Source organism: Mastomys coucha, unplaced genomic scaffold, assembly GCF_008632895.1.
Source record: "Mastomys coucha isolate ucsf_1 unplaced genomic scaffold, UCSF_Mcou_1 pScaffold3, whole genome shotgun sequence".
Classification (NCBI taxonomy): domain Eukaryota; kingdom Metazoa; phylum Chordata; class Mammalia; order Rodentia; family Muridae; genus Mastomys; species Mastomys coucha.
The window spans coordinates 12,218,831-12,230,448 of NW_022196909.1; the positions used below are offsets into that span (position 1 = coordinate 12,218,831).

General features: G+C 43.6%; 1 protein-coding gene across 2 annotated transcripts in view; it reads right to left on the minus strand.

The window, feature by feature from the left end:
• Positions 1–11,618, minus strand: part of Micu1 (mitochondrial calcium uptake 1) — a 157,405-nt gene that overhangs the window by 108,294 nt on the left and 37,493 nt on the right. For both annotated transcript variants that reach the window (XM_031348480.1, XM_031348479.1), the window contains exons 4-5: positions 8,727–8,889; positions 393–436 (exon numbers count right to left, since the gene is read on the minus strand). In XM_031348480.1, coding sequence (XP_031204340.1) covers positions 393–436; positions 8,727–8,889 — 207 coding nt within the window. The remainder of the gene's footprint in view (positions 1–392; positions 437–8,726; positions 8,890–11,618) is intronic.

Consider the following 11,618-nt stretch of genomic DNA (forward strand, 5'->3'; position numbering starts at 1 on the left):
AGGATCATTGCTACAAACTGTCAGAAGGTTCAGTCAGGTAGCATCTATATGAAATGTGAGTGAAATACAGGGGTGCTCATTCATCTTTATGAAAAACTTTTGTGTTAATATTCCAAAGTCAGTAAACACCGAATTCAGCCTCAATATATGACAGACCATGAATTGCCTTACATGGAAAACCAATTAAAACAACAACAACAACAGCAACAACAACCCCAGCAAACCCCCTGGCTTGACTTCCTGTGGAGGACCTCCTGAAAAACGCAGGCCTCAGAACCTAAATGATCTTCCTTCAGCAGCTCAACAGCAGTCACAGATCTGTCACGTGATTTTAGAGGAACTTGAAACCCTTTTTAGTACAAATTCGGCCATCTGTGTGCCAATGTGCTTACCTTTCCATCAAAGCGCTTTATTATATACTGGTCCAGGCCCAAGTCTGAAAGAGAGAGAAGAGAATTAGCCCCAATCATAACTCACCAGAAATACACGACAACTCTTGGTTTTGTTTTAAATTACTCAGTTTAATGTACTAGATGACTTAGCTACAACATTCATCCACAGCCACATAGGAATGACTATTTTGCTCCATTTTCAAACTCGAAGTACAAATGCTGGCATCAGATACCAACTCTTTGTACCTATATCAGAGCAGTAAGGTGCCAGTGTGAAAGAAGGCCCATGTGCCAGTCTCCACACTGGGCTCACAACCTCACCACAGCTCGTGGATGGTGCCAGCATCAGGAGCTTTGTTTTGCATCTTAGCTCCTAATAATTAGGTGGCTGTTGTGAGTGACTGCCTCTGAGCCAAGCAACTGCAGTTGGGAACTCTGCTGCACTCCTAACAACGGGACTATGCCAGCTGGACTTGTCTGCTGGTGTACCCTTGCGGAGTAGTAGGGAAGACCGGAAGATCCTTCCCCGAGTCTCCAGCTTTTCCATATCCCTGTTACATGCTTAATTATACATGGCATCCTGGGGATGCAGAAGCATATCTCTAGGGGAGATTGGAAAGTGGGGATCCATCTATGCAGTTGTGGGAATGCCCTCATCCCTACTGGATAAAGGCTACCCTACTGGCAGCCTGTTCGGATGGAAGGAACCCCCACACCTCTGTAAGTAACTCCTCACTTACACTCCAAGGAAGCCAATAACTGCCAGTGAATTCTGGTAGAATCAGGTCTTGGCTTGTCACTGGGACCTTAGGGGGAGGGCTGCCTATATCTCCCTTTGGGAAACAAACAAATCAACAAATAAAAGCAAACAGATAGTCAGAAAGGAAAATCTGAAACCAATCCTAATTTGAACCATCACTATATTCAAAATGGCATTATTAAAAAAGACAGAACAAAGCTCTGCAATAAAAGAACTGAACTCAGGCACGGTGGTGCACATCTGTACCGGGCACTGTTTCCACACTCAGAGCTCATGGCCCTCCCCAACCACCCCATCTGCTTCAAGACCAGCCTAGACCACAGGATACCTCAGTTCAAAAACCAATCAACCAACCAACCAACCATCCAACCAACCATCCAACCAACCTACAAACAAAAGAATACAGAGCAAGAAAGAGCTACTGAAAACTAAACACACACACACACACACACACACACACACACACACGCACACGCACACGCACACGCACACATATACGCACACGCACACAGTGGCTTCACATTCAGGTCTATGCCTCTTCCCAAGCATTCTGCTTTCCTCAGTCAATCTTTCCTGTCACCTGCTTAGATGACTAACCAGGAGACCAAGCCATCCTAGTGTGAAAATCACACCAATTCACACTGGGTGGGGGACCACAACACTTCTGTAGGGACAGGCAATCTTGAGAGCAACAGAGCAGGACGTTTACCCACAAGCTCAGCAGTTTATGCATGTCACATTGTTCAAAGGCAGGGGTGGTAAAGTGGATTATCACAAGGAGCCATTTAGAAAATTCAGAATGTATAAACTGTGAAAAACATGAAAGTCTTTTATAATGAGACAAAGTCAATTTTCTGGGTTCACACAAGATGCTGTCAGTGTAGAATATAAAATTTCAGTATCCTAAGGTTTTATAAAACATCTGGAACACTAAGGGTTTTACCATGATCTTAAGTGCTACAGCTCGTCTCTCCTTCAGTCAGTGTGTGAACGCTAACCTACTTTATCTTCTATGAGCTTCCATGTCCTTTGCTCATGTACTTCTTGGTCTTTACTAAGCACTAATCTTTTTATAATCAAAGTTTCAGATTTCAGCAATATCTCATACATATTAACCTTGGGTGGAGGTGTGGTACTTTGAACTGGCATGCAAAATTCATGAGAATTATAATGCTAAAGGTAGGTGTGGCTACACAGGTTTGTAATCCAGAGCTGGGGCGGTAGGGGGGCCGGCCAGGTGGATGGCGCTAAGTTGACTTTTGGTCTCTACATATACACACAAATATGCTCAAATGTGTATACATACACTCATAAATACACACAAAGGGAAAACGATAATGCTTAAATAAATCTAGGTCACAATGGCTACCAGATATCTAAATGCAATACTTTTAAAAATTTTTTTAGAATTTTTCAAAAAATTGAGATTATAATCTAATTGCCACATTTCTCCCTCCCTTTCCTCCCTCCAAATTCTCTCATATGCCCCTCCCATTCTCCTTCAAATTCATAGCCTCTGTTCTCATAGTTCTCATGAGCATATGTGTATATACATATATATTCCTAAATAGAATCCGTTTAGCTCATATGTTACTTGTATGTACGTTTCAGGGCTGACCTGGCAGGGACAATTGGTGTGCTCTTTGGGGACGGCCACCTGTCCTACTTCCAGCTTTCCTCACTGGCCTTGACGTGGGCTGGAGGCTTTGTGGGGTTTCCCCATCCAGCCTGGCATGTCCCCTGGGGCCATCCTTTAAACTCTATACTTTTGAGTAATTACAACTCACCAGCTGTCTCTAACCCAAACAGACCCTCTAAATGGACTGCAAGTTTACATCGCTTTTCGCCTTAAGCCACACTCCCCAAAGGCTTCGAGGTCCTTCATGTGAGCAGGTTAAGCTAATCACAGCAGTTAAGAGCGAGCCAGCGCTGGTGAACACACAGTACTGCAGATACACTATTTATCATGTCATCCGATCCTAACTCGTTCACGGGAGGGGCAGTTCCGTGAGCGACAGCCTTTAGGCCATGCTCAGCCAACTCACTGTGTCTTTCTTTTCCTTAGATCCCCAGGGAGAAGAGAAGTATTTATTACATTGCCGTTGAGTCAGCTAAGCCTTAAATATTTACTATTTGTTCTTTAAAGCAAACACAAACTTTGCTCCAAGTCCAACATGAGCTACAGAGTGAGACCCTATCCTATGGCAAATTAAAAAAAAAAAAAAAAAAAAAAAAAAAAAAAATTGGCTATCCCCTTTACAACAGCAAGTCATAGCTCTAAATGTCTTTAAAAAAAAAAAAAGTACTGTTTTGAATGTGCTTAGATTTCTAAACCCCTGTACTAGATGTCCAAGCTAATATATGAGACATTAACTTTGTAAAAACATACTCCGGCAGCCCAGGGTTAACTCCTACACGATGCCCAGCACCAAGGGCTAGCACGCCCCCCTTTGGAAATCACAGAAAGTGAACACTTCAAGTTTACAGGCCATAAGCTTAAGGTCTGTCATGACTACGTCACCCTGCTCTTCCAGCTCCGAAACTGCCACCCAAGGAATGAGTGTGCTGTGCCCATACAACCTCTTATGAACGATGAAATCTAAAGTGCATCTAATTTCTAAATGTTCTAAAGAGTCTTGTGTTCCTCCTCCCTCTTAAAAATGGACAAATCACTCTATGTTTGTGGGCTGTAAGGAAACACCGGGTGGCAGCAGTTGGTCTGCTCTATAGGAATCGGTACCGCAGGGGATCAAAAGGAAAAGCAGACACAGCAAAACTCTGTGAACAAACCAACAACTCAACAGAAGCAGAACACAGGAGGTACACAGAGAAAAACAGTACTGCAGACTCAGTTATGTGTCACTGACTTAAAGTGGGTTTTTTTGTTTGTTTGTTTTTTAATTTTATGTGTATGAGTACACTGTAGCTGTCTTTAGACACACCAGAAGAGGGCATCAGATCTCATTACAGATGGTTGTGAGCCACCATGTGGTTGCTGAGAATTGAACTCAGGACCTCTGGAAGAGCAGTCAGCACTCTTAACTACTGAGCTATCTCTCCAGCCCTGAAAGTGTTCTTTATAGAAAAGCTTATCCTTAAAACTGTGAAGTGTGATCCTAAGGGGAACATGGAGGCCAGGGTACCTGAGCTATGCAGTGAGACCTGCTTCTCCATTCACACTTTTTTCTCCTGTGTAGAGGAAGCACAAGATAGAAAGTCAGCCGGGCTGATTCAGTAGAAAGGACTTGCCACAGGGTAAGCTGTGCTCTGCCTCAAACTCCTTTGTCTCATGGAACCGTTATGTGCCTCGCATCCCATGTTTCTGGTTACTTGCATCATACAATGGCTGTGAGAAAGACTTTTGTTTTTGTTTTGGAAATAGTGTTTCTCTGTGTAGCCCTGGTTGTCTGGAACTGAGCGATCCACAGGCCTCTGCCTCCCGAGCGCTAGGGTTAAAGGTGTGAGCTAAGGTGGTGATGCATCAGCTTCACGGTGGAGGATGACATGGGTCCAAGGAGCACAGTATGTGTTTTTCCTTTTAATGTGCTTCACACTTACCTACGGCTCCTCTCTATATACATTTTTGATATTTAGTACACAAGTATTCTTAGTCACTTTTTCACTGAAACTCATCAGCTCATTTTTAATTTGGGGGCCTTTGGAGAGTCTGTGCTCCAAGATTATTATTTTAAACAGTTCTAAAGCTAAGACTCACACAGATTTAGATTCTCTGGGTACCCTGGAATATAGTGTGTGTGAAATCATGACAAAACAAAGCTGAAATCGGAATGGCTGGCTGGAGCTGAAGACAGCAATCTAAGCAACAGAAACCGACTGCCTTTACCCTTCGCCTCACACAGGGGCAGCCTGCTTTATTTTGCTGAATCAACATCCTTGCTAATGAGCAAATCAAAGTGAAGCCAGTTTCCACCCTGTGGGTGACAAAGATCTTCCTCCTTAGGCCAGAGCTGGGTGACCTGGGCAGAGGCTCTGACACACCTGAGCCAGGTGACCCTGGCAACTCCCTTCTCAGGGCCTGTTTCCGCACTGATACGGTGGCGTCAGTCTTTGTTGTTTATTTTTGAGCCAGAGTTTCACTGTGTACCTGTGGCTGCCCTGAAGCATCCCCCCACCCGAGAGTGTGTATGTGTGTGTGTGGGGGAGCTGGGAGGGAGGTAGATTTGAGACGGAGTTTTTCTATGTAACCCTAGCCGTCTCAAAACTTGCTTTGTAGTTCAAGCTGGCCTTGAACTCACAGAGATCATCAGCCTCCCAAGTGCTGGGATCAAAGGCATGCTCCACCACCAACTGGCTTGAAACAGAAATCTACTGCCTTTACTCTTTACCTCACACAGGAGCAGCATGTTTGATTTTGCTGAATCAACATCCCCACTAATGAATTCTTGCTAATGAGCAAATGAAAGTGAAGCCATTTTCCAGTTAGATTTCATTTCACTGTACAGAATTCTCCCTTCTGAATCTCATAAGAAAAGCACTCGTTCATTATTCTAGTTTCCCATGAAAACGAGAAGGGTGCTCCATGTACTGCATTCCCAGTAAATACTCAGTTTATGTAGGACATCTTTCGGTAATTAGAGGAGGGGCGGGGCTCAGTGGTAGAGTGCAAGTGCTGTGTGCAGAAAGCTTGCGTTCAATTCCCACCATCATAAAAACAAATAAGCAAACAGAGAATGGCTACAGAGTTAAATGCCGGAGTGTATGAGGGCAACCAGAAAATGTAATTGTTTTCAAAGGAATAAACATAATATCCCTTAAGTGAGGAAACGGTCTCCCATGGCCTGTCTTAAAAGTGTTGGCTCATTTTCATTGTCACACTGGATACAGATTATATCCTTTAACATCACTGATAGAGATGAGACTTTTATTTGAATGGTAATTGCCTTACAGGCATAAAAATGTTTTGCTATCATAAAAATACGGGAAAATATTTGCAAGCGTCTTTCTTCTGCATGCAATCATGCTTGGATTTCTTCTCTCTCATGTCACAAAACAAGCTGTCAAAGCAAGCTTAAAAGGATCTGAATTTTGGTTTGGAGAGCTCAGTGGTTACTAAGCCTGGCCACATGAGTTTGATCCCCGGGACCTGCATGATAGAAATTGAGGACCAATTCCCTGAACTTATCTTTTGGTATGCATACCCTCAATAAATAAATAAATACCCTAAATAAATAAATAAATAAATAGGGATATATTTTTAAAGGATCTACATCTAAAGTTCAATGTCATTAATGACAAGCTTGGTATATCTTATTATAAAACTCTTTGGAAGCAACTATGAATATATAAGAATCTATTAGGAAGTAAAGGAACATTTGAGGTACAATAAAATACATACTTCCGATTTCAACACTCATAGTTATTTGGTAGTGTCCTTTTCTAGAACTTTCTGTGTGTTTTTCACATAGATGAAACACAGAGGACCAAGAAGCATAATAAATACCATAGGGATACAACCACTGAAAGGCAGAGGAAAGAAATTCTGCAGATCAAGACCTGCGTTCTTCCACAGGTAAGTGATGCAGGCTTGCTAAGAGGCATTGGATCCGCGTAGAAGAACAGGGGGTTGGGGGAGGTGAGACAGGGACACAGGGTCCAGGTGAGGGCGTGCACTCAGCTCTCTACTCCACACAGTCAGGTCTCACTTCTTAACCCATTCTTGAAGCCAATTAGTGCAGCAGAACTGGCCACTCAATAGAGTGGAGAGGCAGGTGCAACTTTGTATCAAATACATTTGTGTTTCCTATACATCCTATACACACAGCCCGCTAATTATTTTATCTGGTATTTTCTGTGCACTGGGGTTCTGACTGCAATTCACACTGGGTCAAATAGGGGGATTCTCTACTCACGGCATCACACTGACATCCAAAAATTGCAGATTCTGGAGCATTTTAGAGTACAGATCATAGACTCAGGGTGTTTAGTCATTATTGGTTTATAACTTGGCTTTTTTTTTTTTTTTAATGCTTTTTACTTCTTTGTGGGGTTTTGAGTTGCTGCCCCGTGGCCTTTCGCACCAATATAAAGTATATCCTTTCACTTTTTTTTGTGTGTAGGACAAGTCTACTGGTAACAAGATACCAGAACTTCAGTTATCTAGATGTCTGAACTTCTGTGAACTCCAATGGCCCCCATGCTGGCAGGTGCCCCACCTGGGCATACCCAGGGATGACTACTGTACTCCCATGGCTCACTGCTGGCAGGTGCCCCATAGGCATACCCAGGGACGACTACTGTACTCCCATGGCTCACTGCTGGCAGGTGCCCCATGGGCATACCCAGGGATGACTACTGTACTCCCATGGCTGACTGCTGGCAGGTGCCCCACCTAGGCATATCCAGGGACGACTACTGCCAGGCTCTTTTGCTCCTGTTAATGAATTATACTTTCTTTTCTGTTAGTCTGGCCAGCTAACTGTTAAAGTTGTAAAGTTTTATGATACTGAGGAAAAAAGAAATCAGATTCTGTCTTCTCTGCAGCTCAGCTGCTGTTAAAGACTGCAGCCATTAGTCCTTCAGTGAGCTCCCAAAGCATCTGTACAGAAATGACATGCTTGGTCATGTCCTCCTGCAGTTTGTGTTCCACTTAAATGCTGGAGCCAGAGAAGGGAAAACTGCTGAGTAAGTCAGAATGCACAAAGCAAACATTTGAGAACCAGGTCTGCGCTGGCCACCTCCTCCCTTCCCTCCTAGGCAATCAGTCACACTGTCAGGGCTGCTGGCCTACAGCTGGCTGTTGTTGAGCTGGGGAGACTGTGGTAGGCCAAACCACCACAGTGCTATCACCGGTGGACTCACTGCACAGTGAGCACTCCCCTGCTTGTTCGCTGATGAGACTGCGGATCACAGAAACACTGAGTCTTGACCACTCCTTAGTGGCTGTTCTAAGAGAGAATCTGAGGCTCAGGGCACCCTCCTCAGTCATCTTCCCCACAGTATTTCCTAAAGGCATCCTTAACCCTTGACTGGGTGCTGTGTGTCTTCCTGTGGTGCTCTGAATATGCTTGGCCCAGGGAGTCCTACTATTTGGAGGTGTGGCCTTGTTTGAGTGGGTGTGGCCTTGTTTGAGTGGGTGTGGCCTTGTTTGAATATGTGTAGCCTTATTGGAGGAAGTGTGCCACTGTGGGTGTGGGCTTTGAAGCTCCACCCAGTGCAAAAAAGTTAGTCTTCTCCTAGCTGCCTTCAGATGAAGATGTAGAACTCTCAGCTCCTCTGCGCCATGCCTGCCTGGACCCTGTCTTGCTCCCACCTTGTTAATGGACTGAACCTCTGAACCTGTAAGCCAGCCCCAATGGCATGTCCTTATAAGGGTTGCCTTGGTCATGGTGTCTCCTCACAGCAGTAAAACTAAGACATTTCCACATGCTGTTTATCTCGGCTAGTTCCCCTAAAAGAGACATATACACTAGAAGTTGAGTCCGATTCCAAACATTCAACAGTCAAATGGTGATTTTAGTTATTGTCTGGACCAGTGAAAATTACTAGGTCTTGAGAAGGGAGCAGTTGAAGCCATAATAGTTATCCGAAACCTGCTTCCCACACTAGCAACTTACGTTCTGGCTGCTTCTCATTGGGTGTTATGGAGCGCACGAAGTCCTGCGGAGTCATGAACACTTCGGTTTCACCTGGTTCGTTGATTACTTTCAAAGTAGCAAAATATCGGAAGATTTTGTCTGGTGTGGAGTAGGCTCGGATCCGATTCTCATACTCCATCACCTGAAATGAGAAAGTTAGAGGGTGTTGCTATGTTGAGCTATGCTGAAGGCTACCCATTCTCTTCTAGCATTTGTCCTATTTTTTAAGTAAGTTGATTCTCTCTCTCTAGTTGGATTTTTTTATACTAAATAAGCTCGATTCTAAAAACTTTTAAATTTCTTTCTTGCAAGATATCATTCACATCCTAGTTGAAGGAAAGTTCACAGAACATTGTTAGAGCTCTTTAAAAAAATAATTTTCTAGTTACTAAAAGCTAGAAAAACTTAAAGATAAACACACCATTAAAAGAATTCAGAGGCCACAGTAACAGGGAACTGCTGTATACAGTACTCTACAGGCGCTTAAATACCAGGTTTTTAAAAGGGATTTACTTTTTGTGGAATTGCCTGAATACTAAGAGAAAATAGACTTGAAATTTCACAGGTTTGGATGGTTAGCAGCTCTTGTAAGGCAAAACAGATGAAAAATAACATGGAAAAGTAAAATTGTGTATCACGGAAGCTCCGGTATTAGTAGGTCTGAAGCGCTTCAGTGATATTTTTAGGCAAATACCTAGCAAACCTTTACATGCAGCCTACACAGAAAGAAGCAGAGGTCAGAGCACAAATGTTTGTACAAGTGACAATCACAAATAGTGACACTTAACTCAGAGGTCTGTCACATCACTATGATAGCTCGCTCTCCTATCGCGCGCACAAAGTACTACACTGGTTACCGTGCTGTTGGGGAAAGGTCTCTAGTACTGAATGGTATTTGACAACTTCTTCTTATTCATTATCAATATTACTTTCAGACAGAGCCTCAAGTATGGCGGCTGGCCTCAACTCTCTCAGTAGATGAGAAGGACCCGGGGCTTCGGATGCCTTGCCTTCAGTTCTCAAATGCAGGCATTACAGTGAACACTACCATACCTAGTACTTTATAAAGCTCCAGGGAGCATTCCCAGTGCCGGGTGAATACAGGAAAGTACCTACCAAGTGAGTCATATCCCCAGTCCCCCATACCTGAGTTTTATAAGCTGGGGCAGTCAATATTAATAGTATCTTGTAAAAATGTGTCAATGCAATAAAACCTAAAAACTCATTAGTTCTATGTCTATAAAGCAGGTAATATTTTTAAAATTATCAGTATGTTAAATCTGTCCAATTAACACAGCAATTACTGTAGATGTCAACCTTGAATAGAGACTTTGAGGTCATTGGCAACAGCTATTTAACAATGGTCTTAGTTCTGCAACCAAATGTGGGTTTAGCAACTGAGAACGAACTGCCAATTAATGACTCGACATGACCAGAATTCAGCGATAATGTGCATTAAAATCTGAGAATTTGGGGAGCCAAAGAGATGTCTCTGAGGTTAAGAGCCCTGGGTGCTCTTCCAGACAACTCGGGTTCAATTCCAATCACCCACAACGTGGCTTCCACTATCTCCAGTTCCAGGGGATCTGATGCACTCTTCCCTGAACATGGAGCACAGACATACATTCAGGCCAACACTCATATACATAAAATAAATGTAAAAAAAAATCTGAAACCTGAGATTTCATTGCAGACTAAAACACCGAGCATGAGTGAACACAGTGAGAGCTATGTAATCCCTGCACAACTTTGAGACCAATAGGGGTCTCAGAGCAAAGGTGCTAAAGTTTAGACTACACCTATTTGCTTACCATGTTGGCTAGAGAAGAAGTAATCTTTCTGTGGACCATTTATATTTGTTGTGCTCTCTCTAAAGACAGGAAGGGGTAAAAGAAGAGAAGGGGAGGCTGGCCAGTGCCCTAAGATGACCTTGGGTGCAAGCTCTGCAGCCAATCCCACAATACCCAGGGGAAGCTCCACTTCCAGGCACTATACCACGCCCAGGATCAGAGGTGAGGAGGACACCACATCTGTCCCAACACCAGGAGTAACTGGGACCAGTGGGACCAGAAACATAGGAACTCTGTCAGCCCAGTGGCTCAGGTTCCTTCTGGTCTGTCTGGGCTGGTACCTTGAGCAGACAGATCTTGGGCGCAAACTCTGTAGCCAGTCCCAAAACACCCAGAGGAAGCTCTACTCTCAGGCGCTCTAACAAGCCCAGGATCCCAGGATCCCAGGATCCCAGAATCACAGGATCCCAGAGACAGCTTAACTCTGAGGAGTTCTGACACAACCAGGATCACAGGCAGGACAGGCCCCAGTCAGATTTAGCAAGGGCAGGTAGTACTAGAGATAACCAGATTGGGGGGGGGGGGGCGCAAGTGTAAGAATATAAGCAACACAAACCAAGGTTACTTGGCATCATCAGAACCCAATACTCCCACCATAGCAAGTCCTAGACACATCATCACATGGGAAAAGCAAGATTCAAATATAAAATCACTTCTCATGGTGATGATACAGGACTTTAAGAAAGGCATAAATAGCACCCTCAAAGAAATACAGGAGAACACAGGTAAACAGCTAGAAGCCCTTCAAGAAGAAACATAAAAATCCCTAAAAGAACTATAGAAAAACAGAATCAAACAGGTGAAGGAAATGAGCAAAACCATCCAGAATCTAAAAATGGAAATAGAAACAATAAAGAAATCAGAAAGACAGACAACCCTGGAGATAGAAAACCTAGGAAAGAAATCAGGAGTTATAGATGCAAGCATCACCAACAGAATACAACAGATAGAAAAGAGAATCTCAGGGCCAGAAGATACCATAGAAAACATTGACACAACAGTCAAAGAAAATGCAAAAAGC